The sequence below is a fragment of the Clinocottus analis genome, unplaced genomic scaffold (genome assembly GCF_023055335.1).
Source record: "Clinocottus analis isolate CAN_PGR_092001 unplaced genomic scaffold, fCliAna1.0.p SCAF_21, whole genome shotgun sequence".
NCBI classification, from domain to species: Eukaryota; Metazoa; Chordata; class Actinopteri; order Perciformes; family Cottidae; genus Clinocottus; species Clinocottus analis.
The window spans coordinates 4,188,474-4,210,053 of NW_027175943.1; the positions used below are offsets into that span (position 1 = coordinate 4,188,474).

The 21,580-nt window shown below is 43.8% G+C and overlaps 3 protein-coding genes across 4 annotated transcripts in view; 2 read left to right on the forward strand and 1 right to left on the reverse strand.

Annotated features, from left to right (window-relative positions):
* Positions 1–15,374, forward strand: part of slc7a8a (solute carrier family 7 member 8a) — a 17,625-nt gene extending 2,251 nt beyond the window's left edge. For both annotated transcript variants that reach the window (XM_068587662.1, XM_068587663.1), the window contains 10 exons: positions 3,459–3,663; positions 6,014–6,165; positions 9,656–9,781; positions 10,347–10,500; positions 10,938–11,061; positions 11,271–11,374; positions 11,604–11,700; positions 11,829–11,978; positions 12,171–12,348; positions 12,936–15,374. In XM_068587662.1, coding sequence (XP_068443763.1) covers positions 3,459–3,663; positions 6,014–6,165; positions 9,656–9,781; positions 10,347–10,500; positions 10,938–11,061; positions 11,271–11,374; positions 11,604–11,700; positions 11,829–11,978; positions 12,171–12,348; positions 12,936–13,087 — 1,442 coding nt within the window. In that variant the 3' untranslated portion in view covers positions 13,088–15,374. The remainder of the gene's footprint in view (positions 1–3,458; positions 3,664–6,013; positions 6,166–9,655; positions 9,782–10,346; positions 10,501–10,937; positions 11,062–11,270; positions 11,375–11,603; positions 11,701–11,828; positions 11,979–12,170; positions 12,349–12,935) is intronic.
* A 934-nt stretch (positions 15,375–16,308) lies between these two features.
* On the reverse strand, positions 16,309–17,304 carry nedd8 (NEDD8 ubiquitin like modifier). Its single transcript, XM_068587668.1, has 4 exons — positions 17,145–17,304; positions 16,981–17,028; positions 16,800–16,882; positions 16,309–16,494 (listed from the first exon to the last, which is right to left on the reverse strand). The coding sequence occupies exons 1-4, from the start codon at positions 17,160–17,162 to the stop codon at positions 16,371–16,373; spliced, it is 273 nt and encodes a 90-aa protein (XP_068443769.1). The 5' UTR covers positions 17,163–17,304; the 3' UTR covers positions 16,309–16,370.
* Positions 17,305–17,638: 334 nt separating this feature from the next.
* gmpr2 (guanosine monophosphate reductase 2) lies at positions 17,639–21,441 on the forward strand. The gene is made up of 9 exons (XM_068587812.1): positions 17,639–17,699; positions 18,144–18,289; positions 18,892–19,011; positions 19,126–19,209; positions 19,307–19,480; positions 19,593–19,674; positions 20,000–20,106; positions 20,355–20,557; positions 20,670–21,441. Exons 2-9 carry the CDS (start codon positions 18,203–18,205, stop codon positions 20,851–20,853), a joined length of 1,041 nt encoding a protein of 346 aa, XP_068443913.1. The 5' UTR covers positions 17,639–17,699; positions 18,144–18,202; the 3' UTR covers positions 20,854–21,441.
* The last annotated feature ends 139 nt before the right edge of the window (positions 21,442–21,580 follow it).

The following is a 21,580-nucleotide window of genomic DNA, read 5'->3' on the forward strand; positions in this document are numbered from 1 at the left end:
CTAGGGAACAGGCTGGCAGCGGTAAGCCACTCTTGCCATCTTAGAGGATTACTTTACGGCCGTGCAGAGTCCACACGCCTCGCTCCGTGGTCACCAGACTGTTCTTGGCAGCTCCTTTTGTCCTTGACCAAGTCACTCATTCATGCTCATGTTCAGCTCACGCACGCGGTCAGGTGACTCGTCTGATCTTCTCGTGGTGAACATTCCCCTGCTGGGCTTTCATGCAAAACAGGGCCGAGCGCACGAGGACATCAAACGGTTTTATGGCCTATTGTACAGAACAGACATTTATCACTCAGACGCACGTGAATCTAGAAACGTGTAAAACCAGGGATTGGGATTAGAAGTGAACTTTTGGCCACTTGGAAGAAGGCGCTGCCCTGATAATGCTGTTTTTATTAGCTCGCCTGGCTTAGCCGTGTCCGATCTGCACTCTGGTGCGTTTTGTAATTGAATTGCTGCACAAATTCACATCACTTTGATTAAAACATTTGAGCGTTTGTTCGACGCAGTTGATTTAAATCCCCGGGGTTGGCAGAAGTAACGACGACGCCAAAGCCTTTGCTTTTTCCTGAATTGCCTCGGTGATGTAGATTGATTTGGTGTAATAATAACTCACACACATGCATGCACACAAGCACACGGGCCTGCAGGGTCTGTGAGCATCTGGCCGAGGGCCAGGCGGCAGGTTGCCTCAGTTTGGTGGCTGTTTGAACAGGGATTTAACGGCGGGTGGAAATGCATGAACAAATCTTAGAGAGCTTTATGAAGGCTGATTAGGGTTATATCATAATGCTGCACAAACACACACACAGGCTTGTTAATATTGTAGTCTGCTGCTGCTGCTGCTGCTGGGTTTGATCATGTGTCATGGAGGCAAACAAATAACACAATCGTTTTTATCTCGTTGGTTCCGTTTCTCTGTGTTTGGACTCCACTTCAGATGAAAGCAGTTTAGACAAAAGCATTATAGACGTTACAAACAAGCCTTTTCATTATTGTTAACAATGAAAAGGCTTGTTTGTTTGCTTAAATAGTAGCCTGAGTGATGGATGACAGACGAAACTAATTACAAATATGCAACAAAACAGACCTCAGAGCTCTGAAAGTGAACCTCTCTCTCAGTCTGTTGCTGTCAGAAGGCATCAACCAGACATGTGTGCTCAGAGAGCATTCGTAGGAGCGACAACAAAGAAAATATCCTGTGTTCACAGAGGCTGAGGCCTGCAGAGATTTGTAAAAAACGATCCCAAAATATGAGACATTTGTGCAGGTTTGATGCACGCTGCCTCACGAGTTCACTCTTTTTAATCCTCTGCTTTTTTTTTAAAAACTTGACACAAACAGTGTAGTTGCTCTGCGATCGAGGTCAAGGGACAGCTGGCGTTCAGCAACGGCGTGTTTTTCTTTCTTTTCTTTTTCTTTCTTGTTGAAATGTCACGTTGTAAGGATGTAAAAAGCGACGAGCGTAAGAACAGGAAACCTAAAGCGATTCCACACAGTCAGCGCGTCTCGCACTCTCGGGTGCGGCGGTGCACATGACACGAACACACAACATGCAAGCGTGCACATTTGCTCATCCTGACATAACAGCCTTAATATGGACTCGTTCAAACCAGACCACCCCCCCCCCCAAACCCATCCCTCGTGTTGCTTTTATCTGCCTCTGCAAACTTTAAGTACGACAGGGAGTTAGAGGGAAGTGCTGAGTGAAGGCATACTCAGAGGTCACAGGTCATGCACTGAAGACCACTGTGGCCATAAAGATGTCCACACAACCAAAGGGTGTGATGGTTTGTTTGTCGTCTTTCTTTCTTTCTTTCTTTTTTTGTACCTTTTACCTGCAACTGGAGTTGCATAAGTGAGCGTCTGTCGTGAAACACTCACACGGATGCATCTGGAATCTGTTGAAGTTGAACAAATGTTCATGCGGTCGAGCGGTTTGGCAGATGTTCACGTAACGTTTTCGATTCGACTGATCGGAGAAAGCAGATAAAGAGTGACAATTGCTTTGCCTTCTTCTGGATGTTGCCACATTATTAGCATTTCACTGTAATTGTCTGCAACTAATGATGTTTTTTTATTACTATTCTAACATAATCTGCTGATTTTGATTAGTAATTGATGGTAGGTTAGTTTCATTCCATACTTTCGACTACTTCTAACATGAGTTGTTGCAAGTTTTTTTCTTTCCAATTCGAGACCTGAAGATGCAATAGATTCAACATTTGAATGTCTAATAGCTAGAAACCCCAAATAAATGAATTTGTAAGGACATACCACTGAAAAAAGCAACAACTCGTCCATTTCAGAAACAGGAACACTATAAATACAGATAGCTTTTACACAATACACAGAACGTGACGGTATCATTCATACCTTGGACTTTTGTACTGTAACATTACAATCAGCCGATCATCCAGCCATGATTCCAAACCTTCAACCTTTGACCTTTTTTACTGCTCGCGGGTTTCAAACTCAGTCAACCCGGTAGGCTGAATCGGATTGGAGGATATTCTTGGTTTCTTTCATGTTGGACCAGAACCCATATCCTTCAGCTCCTTTGTAACACACCTGACAATCTGATGATCATTGAATCTGCCAGGGCATTATTCCCCCCCCCTCTGCATCGACCGCTCATCCCCTCCTCCCTCTTTGCACTCTTTCACCCCACTCTGTCTCGTTCCTGCTTCTCCTAACTGCACTGTCAGCAGATTACAGGTTCCTATTTTGCATGGTGTCTCCGCTGCTTCATCTCGATCGTTAAAACTGTGCTACGAGCGGTCTCTCATGTTGTATCAAATCAGTTTATTCAAACAGGGACGTACACGCCACAGTTTGAGGTTCAAACTGTGGCGTCTTAGAGTCTTCTTGTCTAAGTTTGTGTTTGAATTAAGCAAACAAAGAATTAACTCATTTGTCAATGAGATTTCTAGTGTAGGTGGGAGCTAACCTACAACTGGTTTTCCAGTCTTTATGCTAAGCTAAGCTATATCCCTCCCTGTTCTTGCGACATGTGTAATGAATGGACGTGAGAGTGGTAACGATCTTCTCATCGGACTCTGAAGCTCACAATCTTGCAAGAGACACATCAACAAAATTATGCTCCAGCAGATGTGGAGACTTCCTCGTTTTTATTTCCCAAAATGGGTCAAGCTCCAAAACACGAATCAATGGGACCAATGCTTTCAAACCCGGCCTGAGAAAACAGGAGGGTTATTTCCTTTAACTTGACAAAGCTCATCCAGAACTACAGAAGGGATGTAGCGCTGAGATCAATGTCAAAATAGTGGAATGCACTAAAAGCAACCACTGTAAGACACATATTTTGCTGTCAGCTGTACGTAGTCATGAACGTAAACAGCCTCTCAGTGCTGACAACAACCTGTTTTTCAATCTGCACTGGAACCTGACGCCTCTCTCTCCCTCCTCTCTCCCCCACCCTCTCCCTCCACCAGGTAACATCATCGGCTCAGGTATCTTCGTCAGTCCCAAGGGAGTGATGGAAAACGCCAGCTCCGTGGGCGTGGCCCTGATCGTCTGGATCGTCACGGGCGTCATCACAGCCATCGGGGCGCTGTGCTACGCCGAGCTGGGCGTCACCATCCCCAAGTCGGGGGGAGACTACTCCTACGTCAAGGACATCTTCGGAGGGCTGGCTGGGTGAGACGCTCGGTCTTCTACTAGCTGTTGGAAACAATCAGAGAGGCGTTCAGGCGTTTTTTCATGTGACATTTGGAGTCTCCAAGCAGACTGATATGTAGTGGTGAACTATTGACATTTACTCTATTTGATCTTTCACTGCACTTTTCTTTGCAGTGGAAGGAATTCTTCTTCAATTTAGTATCATTTTATCAACCAAAGACAGACATTAAAGGCAATTTTTCACATTAATCACAAGTTATTTGAAGTCAAATGATGGATTTATTCATAATATATATAAACCCCCACATCGACAGTGATGTCTATTAAGTTTGGGACCCTGTTAAGGGGCCTCCCAAACAGTTAAAGTTCATTTGAAATGGATTTAAGTGAGCGTACAACCATAACGAGATTCTTCTCTTCATCCCGGTGGATGAGCCGGCTCACGTAGGTCAGACATCTTGATCCAAAGCAGGAGGTCCATCGCTTGTAGACAATAAAATGAATAAACATGATTAAACCTGAAGCAAATACTGCCTCCGATGTTGAAACAGTGGATTCACAAATAATAACAAATTATCAGCGTTGAGGTAGCGCTTGGGAACCGCGCTAGTTTCATTTCCAAGGAAAACATTGTCGTTTGTTAGCGTAGATTTCACACACACTGCGCCTTTGCCCGGACTGTAAACACAGATTAGACCATTGTTTTTTCAACTATCACAGGGATACATATAATCAGGGTATTTTGGGAGAGGAATTCAACCAGAAAAAACAGCCAATGATTGTTTTTATCCCTTTGTACAGTAGCTATCAATACACATCAATGCACTTTTACCTCGAGGGACGTCGTAGTTGGGTTTGAAGTGTTGGGGCCACACTGTTTCCCTTTGCCCGCAGTCTTGGATAAATAAACCGTGTTCAAGCGAGGCTTATTTGTGTTGTCCTGCTCCTTTTATCCCTACCTGCGTTTGTAGTGTATAAGTTAAGAACCGCTGTAACGGAAACACTCAGCTGGTCGCAGCTGGTGGAAGGCGAGCTCGTAAAAAGAAGCGGAAGAGCTCGTAACGCCGTTCGCTCGGACGCGACTTGAATGCACAACGTTTCAAGTACAAAGGCCCTTTGTTATGTCGGACTAATGAGGGTGGTGATACGCCCATAATGTGTGGAATATATATAGATGCCATAGGAGGGAGTCATTGTGTCAAGTGAGTTGACACAATGAGTTGGACTGTGAGATCGGGCTTTTTAAAGATGAATAAAGTTGACTTGTTTATTATTAGAATAGTATAATCAGCATGTGATGCAGTATCGAGTGTTTTTATTTCTTGATATGTTAACCTGCAAGCCGCATTTTAATTTTGGTTCATTTGGCGCTCCAACAGACTACTACACGGGAACTTTTTGGAGAGTTTTAGCTTCATTTAATCTAAATGTAATCTCATGCATGTTAAGATTATGATACCCAATCTACAAAGTACATACAGCTGTAAAAGGCTGTATGAAATATAAAGTAAAACAAAAGTTAAAGTCCAAGCACAAGAGAGTACTTGACTAAGTGTCATACGCGGAGGTTTCCCTCTGCATCTGAACGCACATTTTTTACATTAAACTCACACACACATTCCAGTCAGACACAATCCCGTTAACGCAGTCAGGTGTAATGATCCCTCTATAAGCTTTCAGGGAATTTCATGGAAAAAAACATTCGTCTGGTTTCTCCCGTTGCATTCAGCTAACGCCCCACATTGGTTGACCAGGCTGAACCTCAGTACCAACTAGTTTAAACAGGCTGATTGTCGTTTTCTAGGCGGCATTAGTCACCTGGGTTAGCCACCAAACTGGAATCTGCAACATCTACTTTGCGAGAAGAGCTGCAAGGGATTATTAAGTGTACTTTCTTCAATTTTCCATTGATTGTTTTGACTGTGAAATCTCACAAAAGTGCAAAAATACCCACCACGGTTACTAAAGCCCAAGGTGACATCTTCATTTAGATTAATTCGCTGACAAAACTACAAAGATATTCAATTTAGAACGACAGAAAAAAACAACAACAAATCCTCACATCTTGCTCGATTAATGACTCAAATAATTAAAAGTTTACTGTGTCTCTCCATCAATGGTTTGAGAGTTCTTTCATAGCCAGACGACGGTGGATTTGGTTGACACTATGAGGGAATATGGCAGAGTTTTCCACCAGAAATAACCTGCTTTGAATGCCTCTCAGTAAATAGAAGGATGTATATGTGCCAATGAGCCTTTTGTGAAGTGTTTCCTCCCTGCTTCCCCCCCACCTGCGCCTGCTCCCGACACCCCGCCGCTCCTCCCATGCCTCTGTGTTTGTAACCGTCTGCGACTCCTTTCGGCTCAGGTTCCTGCGTCTGTGGATCGCCGTGCTGGTGATCTACCCGACCAACCAGGCCGTGATCGCGCTGACGTTTTCCAACTACGTCCTGCAGCCTCTGTTCCCCACCTGCTTCCCACCGGAGATTGGCCTGCGCCTGCTGGCCGCTGTCTGCCTCTGTGAGTAACAACGGTTGTTGAAACACAAAGACTTGCGGCTGTTGTTGCGCGAACAATACCTGTGTAACTAGTAACGGTGGTGTCAGCCGTGTGCTAAGGTCGCGACTGGAATATTTATCACAGGAATTTAGCACGGCCTTTCACAGAAAGCTAGGCGCTCTGTTCCTCCTCTAAAGTATTTCCCCTCAAACCGAACTTCAAACTCCAGGCAGTTCATGAACGTAATCAAAAGTTAAAGAAAAGACAAAAACATTTGCATACTAAGCTCTTCCTCCTTCAGGAATACGTAGTGCTGGTGATCCAGCTGACAGCTCTGACTCCACAGGTTAGATTTTGTGGCGACGAAAGAGTGCAGATGGATTAACGAAGGCCCAAATGTGGAAAAACTGCCAGTAAATCAAAGAATACACTGTAAACTTCACCAGAACCAAATTTAAACCTACTTTTTTAAATGTACTTCACATTGAATCACATCTTCCACTACGTCAACGTTCACTTTGTTGGTTGCAGTGACATCATCAGAGCTGTCTTTAATGTGCAAGTTACATAGAGCAGTCACAGATTGGCTGAAGTAAGACTTAATCCATCCAGTTTTTGTCCCAGTTTCGCCCGTTTCTTTCTCTCTGAAGCTCTTCTGTTATTCAACCCTCAGTCAGAGGTCATCTAATACGCAATAGCAACGCAGCTAGAGGAGTGTAGCACTGAGCAGTGACTCCGGGAAGACAAATGGACGAATGTGTTGCGGCGGATATGACGGTTGTTGATTTGAGTCCCTCAACAAAGTTCACGCACACTGGCCAAATACTGTAGGCAGCCTCCAGGTAGAGAGACTGTGTGTGTGTGTGTGTGTGTGTGTGTGTGTGTGTGTGTGTGTGTGCCTTTTGAAGGATTACAACACCAAAAGAAGACTGTTCTCTGCTTATATACCTCAATGTCACCTTGTCAAATGACAACAATGGAGGATTATAGTGTGCAAATATGTTGTTAGTCATCACTTAGAAGAGATCACGGCTAAATGCTTTACAGGAAGGCAAACAAACTTGCCCTTTTTTTTTTTTACCTGAGACTGTTTGTTTTTTGCATGTCTCCCCAGAAGAAAGTGAGGGCAGAAAGGAGGATTTCTTCCTCCTTAAAATGATCGGCAAAGGTTTTTATTTTGTCCCGTGACGCGCTGGTCGCCGGCAGATGGGCTCAGTCGGCTGCCCCGCGTTGCTTGACAACGTGGAAATCTCCCCTCGCAAAAGCCTCGCACAATCACACTCACGTTTGCACTCAGCGGACCAAGAGATCCTCCGCTACGTCACCGCTGCGGAAGAAGCTTTGTCGGCCCTTCAGCGGGATACCTCGAAAGCATTCAAACAGATTTGGCTGCAGTTACTGTACTTCATGCAATGAGGTTAAGTGTTGGCTTAACAACAGCACTGGAAACCTCTCCCACTGATGGATGTGTCTTATACTCTATTAAAACCTCTCGTCTTTATTAATGGACGAAAGGTGCAGCTATTTGGTTCAGTCAACGCCGAGAAAAACGCGTGTCTTTGCTCTTAGCGTAACTTTCTACCAGATTTATTAAAATGCGTTGGGCATGCTTTTGAGATATTCTGCTTACCGTGTAACAGACAACCTCTTTGGTGGAAGTTATAACAAGTTCAACCATGGCAGACTGAGCCTTGTGTGTTTAAATTAGACAGATTAAACTACATTTACCTGTCTTTCTTGTCCGTCGTCCATGAACGCTTGAAGCAAAAGCTGCTTTGTTCTGACAGGAGCTGCTAGCGTTCATAACTCCCGAGTTGCTGAGTCTTTTTTTTTCCCCCTAAGGAGATTTTATCCTTGTTTTGTTGTTGAAGGGAAAAGTGGGAGAGAGGTTGGCCGTTTCCCATCAACTCTGATGTCATCTTTGTTTATCGGCGAAGCCTGCGTGTGTTTATCTGCTTTGGGCATGTCTGAGATTTCCTAAATTTAGCCCTTTGCTGAACGTAGAGTGACAGCGTGCAGAATATAACCACCAGGTTTCTCAAGGTGTACCATTTCCATAACACGCCCGGGGGGGGGGATTCTCCCTGGGGTCCGTCTCTTCCCGCAGGTGGCAGAGGACAGGGTCATAACTCTGTCGTGTTTTCCAGCAGGCTCATGGTTAACTCAGCGAGTTTCCATCCACACATTTTGTATACTCAGCTTACGGACAGCTGAGCGGCCCCTGGGCTCCGCGGTTCGCAGAATGTGTCCGCCGCCTATCAGTCAGCGAGGAGAGGAGTAGCAGGAAAACACACGTGTTGTTACTGTGACGCGGCGTGTTTGCTAAAGATCATCGAGTTCCAGAAACAACTCTGTGTGCTCATAATTTAAGAGGGTTATTTTCTATTTATGCAGGGCGGCCACGGTTGTGTTTAAATTCCGTTTCTCATATCCTGTTTTTTTTGTTTTTTTTTGTGGCGAGAAGCAGCAGCGGCTCTTCTCCACACTGCGACCCTCGTCCTAGTCATTTGTAGTAACACTACAGGAAGTTTAAGTCAAACCCTCCCCACCGCCCCCTCTCAACTCCCACTCACCAACTGAAAACAACATGAACATCTCTGCAACAGCTTCAAACGAACCCACTGTCTGCACCTGTGCCTTGATCTGAACCCAACACACACACACACAGACACACACAGACACACATCTATCAGTGCATGTCGACTCATGCGCATCTGCCTTTGTTCCCCGCAGAGGCAGTTATTTAACTTGATGGACTTAACCCCAAATCAAACCGTCCTGTTATTTAATGACACCCTGTCGGCCGGCAAAGTGGCCTGTCGCACCCAGCAGGATCAAATCCATTATCTTTGTCCTCCAGTTCCAACTATGTGTTCACATGTTGTGCTTCCTTAAAGCTGCCAGATGAGTGGCGTTTGTAACGCATGGATGGGATGATTTATAGATATATATATACTTTTAAAGTTGCACTCTACCTGCAGTGTATCGAAAGAAAACTACCACACTGCATGTCAGGCGCACGTGTCCTGGAAGTGATGCTGGGCAAAGTCCAACGCAAGATAGTCAAAGGGTGCCGCACTATTACAATGTTAAGACACGTCACACGTGTTCGAGTGTGTAGCTTTCAATCTGTCGCCACTCGCCGACCTGAGAGCTGCTCTCGTTCCGTCAAGAAAACCGCAGAGCTATTGACTTCTTCTTTGGGGAATAACCTTTCGTGACAGTCATATTGTGCACCCAAACGTCGGTAAAACCCCCACAAAGTGACGTGCTAACGTGCTAATTATGATAAAGTGCTCTTGGGTTGCATGCATGTCACAGAGTAGACATCATAAAGCTTAAATACAGAGTTGGAAAAAGGCTCATACCAAACGTGATAATGCCAAACAGTGTGGAATCATGGGAATTTACTAATCTTAAAGCCTCTATAAGAGGAAGCACAACGGGAGAACTGGGGTCAAATGAATAAGCATTAACTCCGTGATCTACTGTGTTTTATTCGTGCCTTTAGTGCTGCTGACATGGGTGAACTGCTCCAGTGTGAGGTGGGCCACCAGAGTGCAGGACATCTTCACCGCCGGCAAGCTGCTGGCCCTCGCCCTCATCATCGTCATGGGCCTCGTGCAGATCTGCAAGGGTAAGCTCCCTCAATGCATATGTCCACAGTACGCCTGGTGTGTGTGTGTGTGTGTGTGTGTGTGTGTGTGTGTGCGTTCAAAGTCATTCGGGACCGTATAGACTCCCTGTGGATGCTGCAGGAGTCACTGAGTTTCTGGGGCCCCTTCTGGTTAAAGCTCACATTGCTAATATCAGCACGCCTGTGTGGGTTTGCTGTCACAACATGGCCGAGAGCCAGTTATTACAGGGGCCACAGAGAGGAGGCCCCTGGAACAACCGAATGGGGATTTCGGTGCGAGGCTTTGAAGTCATATGAAGAGTCCCGGTGGCATATTTGACCGGAGACTTTTGGGTCGTATGTGAGGGACGGTATGTGAGAGTAGAAATACTTTAATGCCCTCTGAAAACATAGCTCAAGAGGGGATTTCAGGAAAAAAAAAAATGTAATGACGAAAGAGAATGTCAGAAGATCGTTTTAGACATTTTCTCAAATTGAAAAAAACAGGATTTCTTCTGATATGAAATGCTTCTGTCCCAAACTAAATATGTCGCCATATCTTTTGCATCCTCTTCTCCACATGTAGGAGAGTACTACTGGTTGGAGCCAGCCAATGCCTTCGAGCCCTTCCAGGACTACGACGTGGGGTTGATAGCCTTAGCCTTCCTGCAAGGCTCCTTCGCCTACGGAGGCTGGAACTTCCTCAACTACGTCACAGAGGAGCTGGTGGACCCCTACGTGTAAGACTCTTTACTCTGCTTCTCATATCTCGTCGTTGAAGCCGCCTTCCCACAGGACAGAGCGGCCCCCTCGCTGTCGGATCGGAAACCGGCTGCGTTTTAAAGCTTGTGGCTTTTTCAGTGATTCGCGGCATTTCTTTGTTAAGCCCTCTGAAATGTATTGAATTCAGCGTGGGATTAATTCTCCGCATCAATCTGGCCACAGACCTAAAAAACATTTCTTGGAGAATTTCATGGTTTATTTCTTCATTTCCGCAAAATTGTCTGTCTTTAACAATCCCACGTTTTTTTTAATAACCTGGGTATCCGTTAATGCACCTGCCCAAAGGTACGCTCTTTAATTTCCGTCCCTCAACCCCCCCGCTGCTCCTCTAATGGCTTTACCTTTCCTCCTCCTTCTGGCTCCTAAACATAGCTTGTGTTTCCCTCGTCTCCAGGAACCTCCCTCGCGCCATCTTCATCTCCATCCCTCTCGTGACCTTCGTGTATGTCTTCGCCAACATCGCCTACGTCACGGCCATGAGTCCCCAGGAGCTGCTCGCCTCCAACGCCGTTGCTGTGGTGAGTGTCTCAGAGAGAGTGTGACTTCACAGCGCTGCGTTGGTAGTAGAACGACGCCCTCTAGTAGTGAGACCGAAGCGTTGCCTGATACCTTTTAAAACCTCAGCCGCTGCATTATAGTCGTGAACACGTGATGAAATGAGCATCTTGCCATCTGCCTTCCCGTCCCTCTCGTTCATCCAACATCGAACCTTCCTCCGCCATCCCAGACGTTTGGGGAGAAGCTGCTGGGAGTCATGTCGTGGATCATGCCCATCTCTGTGGCGCTCTCCACCTTCGGGGGAGTCAACGGATCCCTCTTCACCTCTTCGCGGTAAGTCAATAACCGCTACTTTTGGGCACCAACTGCCAACAAACACACCTCCAATTAGTCCAATGAATACATGTTCTAGTGAAGTGTTTCTCTGGGTGTCCAGCAGGATGCGTGCTCTAAATTTAGACGTTCTAGTCTTTCAGTTTCTTTTCATCCTTTATCGTGCATATGTGCTGCAGACTTTAATATTGTTGAATATCCTTAAACTGAGTGATTCTTTCTTCCGTAGGTTGTTCTTTGCTGGAGCCAGAGAGGGACACCTGCCAAGTCTGCTGGCCATGATTCACGTGAAGCGCTGCACTCCCATCCCCGCTCTGCTCTTCACCGTGAGTAGCTCCCTCACCGCCACGCTCCTTTTACAGTATCGCCTCTCGTGACGCTCGTTTAAAAACACTGAAGCTGCAGACAAACCGCCAAACGTCCTGTCCTCCTCCTTCTTCTTCTTCTTCCTCAGTGCCTGTCCACCCTGCTCATGCTGTGCACCAGTGACATGTACACCCTCATCAACTACGTGGGCTTCATCAACTACCTCTTCTACGGAGTCACTGTCGCCGGGCAGATTGTCCTGCGGATCAAACAGCCCGACATGCATCGACCAATCAGGGTGTGTTTGTGTGGTGTTTTTGCCACCATTTTAACTTTTTCTGTCTGAAAACAACGACAAAAAAACAACATTCATACAGAAATTCACAATAGAGACAAAATGGCAGATGCAAAAAGTGGAATTGTTATACAAACTACCAAATGTTCCTGTCGACATGAGTGTAATACTATGTTTGTGTGTTCTCTCCTCCAGATCAGCCTCATCTGGCCGGTCATTTACCTCCTCTTCTGGGCCTTCCTGCTCATCTTCTCCCTGTACTCTGAGCCCGTGGTGTGCGGCATCGGCCTGGCCATCATGCTGACCGGCGTCCCCGTCTACTTCCTGGGCGTCTACTGGGACAACAAGCCACAGTGCTTTGACGCCTTCGTTGGTAAGTTAGCCGTCAGACGTTACATTTTCTTTACCAATAATGACATGTTTTTCGTTATTAAAACCACATGTTCATTATATATCAAATGGAATAGGTCAGCATTTCGGGAAATGTGTGTATTCGATTTCACGCCATGAGAAGATTTAAACTCTCCACATGTTGGAGGCGATTAGCTTAGCTTAGCATAAAGACTGAAAGCGGGGGGAAACGGCTCGCCTGGCTCCTGCCAAAAGCCAACATTCTCTTCCCTTCCATAACTCACTTTTTAACTCCTTTTGTTTTATCAGTAACAAAACAGAAATGTGCTACTTTTAACTGGCCGCGCTAGCTGCTTCAAGTCCTTATGCTAAGCTAACCAGAATGGATCTTTTCTTACTCTAAAATGGCAAAGTATGCTTTTGAAACAGCACTTGATTCTAAAAAATGTGAAACACTTGCATGAAACATGATTAAATCTAAATGATTTGTCCTGGGGGAAAAACTGCAATACATCCAAGTAAAGGCTTTTTATTGATATGTTACGTAAATATGGTCTCGTTTGAATTGCCGCCCTGGTTTTAAAGTTCTTTGTCGCTCTCTTCTTCCAGACAAGATGACGTACGTGGGCCAGAAGTTCTGCATGGTGGTTTATCCGGCCATGGGTAACAGCAGCGGGACCGCAGAGGAAGGAGAGGAAATGAAGGAGGCCAGGTCTCCTCTGTCTGAGGACGGAGACAACCACAAGTCAGCGGACTGCTAAAAGTCTCTGTCTTCCAAAAAATAAACAGACATATGCAGACGCACAAGTGGTGTGCGCACACCAACAAACAAACGTGCAGACACACACCACAGTGTGTAGTGTATTTACACTTTGTCTTCAATATATTTTATGTGGTTTTGTATCAATCAATCATTTCTGTGCCAAATGCAGCGTGAGATATTTAGAGTAACATGACCTCCAACTTTTCTGTCCGGGGTCTTTCAAAAGTGCAATAAAGAAAGGGTCGGCGCCTGCTTGACACAAGTCTAAACAGACACATCGACTACTCTTCGTCATCATCTTCCTCCTGCTTCTCTTTTCTTTCACACACTCCCTGCACACTGCTAGTGTAGACGTATTTTTTTTAATTTTTCATCAAAAGACTCGTACTCGACTGTGATGGCTACGCAAACACCTTTTCTTTGCTTCGTTAGCCACTGTGTGAATGGTGTTTGATTCATCATCCGCTCAACACACCAAAGCTGTATTTTGATTGTCGAAGCAGAAAATCCGATCAAGTCATTTCGTGTTGTGAAGTACATTAAGTACTGTGTTGTGTTGAAGGTGACTGTGACTCCGAAACGTTTCTCTTTTTTTTGTAATTACGATAATTGTTTGTATCATTTGATATATTTTGTTGTTATTTTAATTTTAATATGTTAATTCTTAGTTCTGTTGATATTTTTTTTTCTACTTAACATCCTATACATCTGGGCCTATTTTTTTTTTTTTTACTATTGTGGAGGTGTTTACCTGAAAGCTGAAGTGTGATCTATACTTTGTATTGGTAAATGTTGCACAGTTCTTGTTAATTGCCTTAGTTAGACGACAGACAGTATTTGGGTGTTTTGACTGAGAAACAGTTAATCCTCATCCGTCGGGGTAGTTTAAAATGTTTATGGAAGTAACACAAAAACAGTCTTGAACACTACACTGATGGTTAACCCGTTAAAACTGCAAGTCCAGCATGTTCACCAACACAAATAAACAGGCGAGACATGACAGTGTTGACCACCACATCTGCATCGTTAATGTGCAAATCCCTACACCGACACATGTGAATGCCTGCGGGATTTTTTTTTATTTTTTAAAGAGGCATTGATTGTCTTACATGTTTTACAGATTTTTTTTTATAGCTTACCATCTAGCTAGTGTTTGAATAATTTGCTGTTCTTCATTTAGGTTGTAGAAATTAGAGCTTTACATTTTGTTTTTTTTAAATTCAATTTACTAGAAGAGATTTGAGTACAACAGTAGAATAGACACCATGAGAAACACAACACGCACCAATGAATGACATTCTCTGTGTGTCTGGTCGTAGTTATGTGTCTATACTTATGTTATACATTATAGTAACAACACTCCTGCACACATAAACACACATATACTCTTGTGTCTTTAGTCTTTCTATAATCCAGTAGTGTCTCAGGGCATCCCCACTGCTCTCTGTTTACACACAGTGCACTGCCTAAAACCTCCAGACCACCAAAACTTAACTGATCTTATCGATTGCCTGTTGAAAATCCAGTCTGTTAGTGCTGAAGATCTGTACTGGTGCTTTTAGATAGTTATTTTTCTCGGGAGTCCCGGAAAAGATGACAAGAGGATGACAAGTGAATCGTTCAAACTATCGAGCATCGTTAAAGTTGGGCCAGTAATGTGCAGGTTTCTTTTGTTGAACTGTAAAGGGGAACAGGGTGTCTTGGATGAATTTACAAGTACAATGATTGTGTTTTGTGTATTTACAGATTATACACAGATGTCTGTATGTTGTCTTTTAGTAAATAAAAACCACTGACTAAGGTTTAAATTTGTAATTCAAGGCCTCATTATATATAATAGATAGAGATATAAGAAAAAAGCTGCGCCTGTATTTTGATTCCATTGTGTGATCATTTCAAAGAATGTGATTTTCATGTAATCTGTGCCGATTTAGACTCTAAAGACGGTTTAACAGTTCTCATTGTGCTCCAGGTTCCCTAACAAGCTGCAACTTCTTGCTGTAATTCAGACCAAAACAGGCCTTCAATATGGTAGAAATATGAAGTGTTTTATGTTGCAAGTCATGTATACGAAGCATTTTTACTCCAAGCAGTACATCATCGCCCTATACTACACTGCCTGGTAAGAATGTTATTTCTAAATCATTTTGTGTACACATTCTCGTTTAGATTACCATATGCAGTCTACCTACCACCCTGAGAGCCATTTTGACTGAAATGTCTCTCAAACTCCAGTCTGTTTTTGTGTAAAAATGCAAATGTACATATTTGTGGCGAGTGTGTGACAAGAATAAAAATATAAGATTTTTCACCTTTCCTTTGTACAGCTGTTTTGACAAAGTTAAAATAACTTATGGAGGACAGAATGGTGAATGAAAGTAAGGCATTTTAAGGATCAACATAAGTTTATTCTAGAGACAAACTAATTTACAGCATTGATCCATTTCACATCGTTCTGTACACACTGGAGTGGCACATTGTGCTGACACAGCAATCTCAAAACTAACGTTGCTTCTGTGAACACACAAACAAACCTAACGATATCCATGTAAACTAAGGCCATTGTCAGACAAGGCCATTATTGGCACCTTGTCTTTTTGCAACAGTCAAATGTGCAATTGGCAGATGAAAAAAAATTGCTCTTTGCAAATTACATTCATATAAAACTATATAAAGCATTATCCTGCTGAATAGATGTCTCTCTATGAAGCAGGTGTAAAGCGAACTCAGCGCTACATGATTAGGAATCAGTGCTGGGACATTTTTCCTGACAAACATGTCCTTCACTTATAGTTTTCCCTCATTGGAATAGTTTGACATTTTCAACTTTCTGTCGAAATGCGAGAATGTATTTCTTAAATGTCAAATTTTTCAACTGTTGCTCATCTCTCGCAGGCCTAGCGAAGCCACATGCATCACTTTGACTATGCAGACACACCCTGTGGCCTCAGATGATAATACCTAGTGACTTGGGGCAACTGAATAAAACATGCATGAAGCAGAAAAAGTAGTTAGTTTGTGTCACACTCTGAATGCAAGGAAGGGTTTCCAGCCAACACAAGTAGAACCTGATCGAACTCTTCCTACAAATGGCTCCGATGCTGTCAGGTGACTCCACAGGCTGTGTGTCTTCGGTGTATCCTCTTTGTGTAGGTACCGCATGAAGCCACGGCATGAAGCCACGGCATGAAGCCACGGCATGAAGCCACGGCATGAAGCCACGGCATGAAGCCACGGCATGAAGCCACGGCATGAAGCCACGGCATGATTCCAAGCGACGGCTACAATGCAGTCTTGGAGTGGAGGCTTCTCGAGTGGAGCGCCTGTCCTCCTCGCAGAGCGAGTACCAGATGGAGAACAGAGCCTCCCTGGATTTTATAGTCTGCTGCTGTTTTCTCATCGTTCCTGGGAACAAAGACAAAGGGGATGGAAGCCAGAAGACGTCAGACAGCAGAAAACCCATCCAATCAAATACATGAATCATTAATAACGGTTCCTGAACATGTAGTTTCATTTTAAATAAATACTTGATGCTGTCGTTTGAAACAAACCTTATTACAAATAAAATGAGTAAATAGTGCAGGCGATGTCAGCCAGTGCAACAGTATGGCTCAATTGTGTGTTTTTATTTGTTTTACATAGAGGTTGATCTTGCTTAAGATACACACACAGTACTTGTAGATCGCTGAATTGTTAGTTTCGTTTCGTACATTTGTTTCCCACTGTAGATCAACCTCTGCTGCTGCGGAGGGATCCCTTCTTTCTCCTCCACTCTTTCTTTAATCCTCTCCACCTGGATGTAAACGCATGTAAAACATTAACACACGCTGAATAAACGGGTAATTATCAGCATACACAACATTTTAGGGGAAATAAATGGCAAGCATATACCTTGTCTGTGGGCTCTATATCTATCTCAATCTCCTTGCCTGTGAGTGTCTGATATGACAAAAGAAATAAACAATTCCAGGTTATTGTTAATGAAGAACTTGGATAGTAAATGTTTAGCTCGCGTTGAGTTCACTGTTAAACATTAACGTTACTAGTTTCCTCACCTTCACTTTAATCAGCATCTTTGTTGCCTGGTTGTTATCAAAAGTGAAGCGGGATTGGCAGTACTATTATATATATATATATTCACTTTAATGTATAATAATAATACGATATTCTTGTAAGGAAACTTGCTATTCATTCCCTTTCAAAATGCAATGTCGCTTCCTGTGTTTCCTGTTAATCCCTCCGCCTCCTTGTGTGTGTCTGTGTCTACAGTTCCGCTTCAACTTGATTTCGAGCCGTTTTCAGACGTCGCATTTTCCTTATTTACCATCGAAGAATCACCGAAGTTTGCCGTGAAATATCTTACGACACACGCAAGCTGACATGTTTTTTTTTCTGAATAGCAATAATAAACAACCCTCGCGACGTCAGTGCGACGTGTCGTAAAGCAACCCTCTTATTTGTAGTTTTCTTTTGCGCACGAACGACTAGTAAAGGCCCTTAAAAAACTACAAGGCAGCTGTCAGATGGTGTCCGCCCGCATAAAGCTTCCCGCGCACATTGTGTATAAGAAAACTAGCGGCACAGGCAAAAATCAACATATTTTTCTGAAGGTAAATACTTTACTTCGTAAATATAAATGACAACTCCCCCGTCGACTAATACACGAGTTGTACGTTTGTAACGCTCACGTTCATTACGTGGTTTAACATTTGACACTTTCCGCATTGTTAACCTTGAATTGTAACATCGGTCTGTCGTGTGGTTTAGTGCGAACATGTGAAGAGAACGGTCTGTACCGTTGCAGTAGCTAACAAGCTAGCATAATACATAGCTCACCTATAATACATCTCCACCTAGTAGGAATTACAGTTTGGGATCTTTTCCATACATTTTTGAATGCGTAAAGGATGTTTTACCTTCAACGGGATCATTTCAGACCCTTACGCCATGCAACCTAGTTAATGGCATTTGATGCCTATATGTGAGAGTTAGCGTTCAAATATAAGAAAAGACACAGAAGTTATACTAAACTCTGATTTCCCTCTCTTTCACAGATTCAAGTGCTCCAGTTCCAATATTTAGTGTTTCTCTTCCTGTACAGCTTGTTTCCACAATGCCTCGCATTGAGAATGACATCAAGCTGGACTTCAAGGACGTGCTCCTCCGTCCAAAGCGAAGCACACTCAAGTCAAGGAGCGAGGTAGGTGAACCAGCTGAGGATTATTTCCACAAGAGGTTTTCATGAACTAAACCTTTTGTTTTCACTAGGAAAGTCATTTGAATGAGCACCCTTCCATTTGGTAGTTTCAAGTCCAAGCCCTTATTGTCACAGTTCAGCTCCCCTTCTCCCCTCATTTTCTTTCTTGCTCTCACCTAATTAGCTCATTCAGTGCACCTGTTAGTCACACCCAACTCATCAGCTCAATGACTCTCACCTGCCCACTCTGCAGACTTTCCAGTGTTTACCCTCTGACTTGTTTACCGTTGCCGACCCTGCCTGTTTGGACTTCTCTGCCTTGACACTGCCCCGGTAAACGTCTCGTCGTCTGCCCCAAACCACAAGATTAGCCTCTGCTTCCTTTGGTTTCTATCTGCCACAAGCGCTGATCCGAGACTAGTTGCCTTTTGCGTCTTATGGCCTGCTGAATTTGATCAGCATGTATTTTCTCCAGGGCCAACAGTTTCTAACCCTAACCCTCTTGACCATCGTAATGCATTGTGAGTCGTTGCTCAAAGAAAAAGTTCATTGGACAAATCTAGTCTTAAGTACGCTAATGTCACATTTGTCTTCACCTTTCCCAGGTAGACCTCATGAGGAGCTACACCTTCAGGAACTCCAAGGGTAGCTACAGAGGGATCCCCATCATTGCTGCAAACATGGACACCGTGGGGACCTTTGAGATGGCTTTGGCTTTGCACCAGGTAAACTGTGCATTACATGGGATCAAGTTAAAACTTATTTGAACGTCATTTATCATTTTCTCTTGTACAAGCGTTGTGTTCACTTGCTCTGCTTTCCTTTCTCTCTTGCACTAGTTCACTCTCTTCACCACGGTTCACAAACATTACTCAGTGGATGACTGGGTGGAGTTTGCCAAAAAGAATCCAGAGTGCCTGACGGTACGAAAAGTGTTCATAATTACAGTACCTCTTTTTATTGCACTCAATGTTATTTATTGTAACGTGGGTCTTTATCTTCTCCGTTTACCTTTTTCAGAATCTAGCAGTGAGCACGGGGACCGGGGAAGGGGACTTTGATAAGGTTTCAGCCATCTTGGCGGCGGTGCCACAGCTGCAGTACATCTGTGTCGACGTGGCTAACGGCTACTCTGAACACTTTGTTCACTTTGTCAAAGACGTCAGGGAGAAATTCCGCTCTCACACTATAATGGTCAGTAATTGTCTACCTTTTTTAAACTGCAGTGTGTGGGGGCTGAAAGGGGAATGCATGTTCATACATTTTCTTTGTCATAGATTGAAACCTTTTGTGTTATTTGGCTCAGGCAGGAAATGTGGTGACAGGAGAGATGGTAGAGGAGCTGATTCTGGCTGGCGCTGACATCATCAAAGTGGGCATCGGACCAGGTGAAACTTGTATATATTAAAGTTACTATGACAAACTTTTAACTGGTTAGGAAACAGTCATTTTCAGCGGCGCTGTATTGCTGGGCCCGCTTTAAGACAGGGACACGGGAGAACTGGGACAGAGCAGATGTCTGACCTCTGATCCAGTAAAATAAGAGGATTTCAAAGGGACTCTGGTCCTCTGAAACTGTGATGCTTTTGTCCTATTCATTTGGCAAATGCAGTCAAAAAAACAATGCTTGCAAATTCTATTTCTTCAAATCATGAACTGCAGTCTAGAAAGCTAGAACGGATGGATAGAGTCATCTCGTGTCTTCATCTACAGGATCTGTGTGTACCACCCGCAAGAAGACGGGGGTTGGATATCCACAGCTCAGCGCTGTGATCGAGTGTGCCGATGCCGCTCATGGCTTGGGTGGCCACATCATCTCTGTGAGTGACTCTCTCCTCTGATAATCCAGTGACTTTTTGTTTCCATCATGATTTCGTCACAATATAACTCATGTGATGGTTTGGGGAAATGGGCTCACTTGCTCTCCTCGTGGTATCGATCATCTCATCTAACTCTCGGGAAGCAATAACTCATCCTTAAAGCTGCGACTGCACACGCGTCCATGATAAACAAGCGACTCGCTCACATTGTTTGTTTGTTTGTTTTTTGCCACCTCTCTTGCACACAGGATGGGGGCTGTACTTGCCCAGGGGACGTCTCAAAGGCTTTCGGTGCTGGTGCCGACTTTGTGATGCTGGGCGGCATGCTGGCCGGCCACTCGGAAAGCGGTGGAGAGGTTATTGAGAAAAATGGCAAGAAATACAAGCTGTTCTATGGAATGAGCTCTGACACGGCCATGCAAAAACATGCAGGAGGCGTGTCTGATTACAGGTCAGAGCCACAGTTATTTTGGTAGACATGAGGCCAAATTGTTTCTTGTGAGTGGGGTGTATGCAGTAAACGCCGTCTCTGAGGATAATACCTGTATTTTTTTCGCCTCCAGAGCGTCGGAGGGGAAGACGGTCGAAGTGCCTTACAAGGGCCCGGTGGATGTGACCATAAGAGACGTCCTGGGCGGGGTCCGCTCCACCTGCACTTATGTTGGGGCAGGCAAACTGAAGGAGCTGAGCCGCCGGACCACCTTCATCAGGGTCACCCAACAGCTCAACACTGTCTTCGGCAGCTGAATGTCGAGCTCGACGCTCCTTCAGATGCAAAGATAAGTCCGCAACACTGCCTGTCTGACTCAAGGATGCATCGACCACCAGACATGAATATTAATACTCAAGTCTTTTTAATATGCTTATTAGTTGTGAAAGCTAAGGTTTAATGCATTTTCATTTTATTAGGTTTGACTTCACTCATATGAACAGACATATTTTTTTTTCATTTTAAACTCTGATGTTACATTTTTCCTCCAATCCATGAAGTTTCAGGGGTCAGTGTTTTAGACCATAAGAAGTAAACTAAAGCAGTCTGTCTCCAGCTCTTCATGTCTGCTGCCTCATCGTTCCACTGCCAAGTTGTTGTTTTTAACATGTATTCAAATCTGCTGCTGTAGCCACAACATTTATGCCGAGATCATACTGTAAGCCATTATCACAGACGCACACAATTACAGCAAATGTCTTAAATTAAAAATGTTTCTAGAAATTCAATCATTCCACCACTTTAAATGTTACACTTTGTTTTGTAATTTGAGAGTCTAATCATTATTTTCTTTCATAATGTAATGTCATGCATAAGTGACATTTATTTAAAAAATGAGTAGGTGAATTAGGTTATTATATATATATATATATATATATATATATATATATATATATATATATATATATATATATATATATATATATATATATATATATATATATATATATATATATATTGAACAGTACATACTGAAGAGTGCAG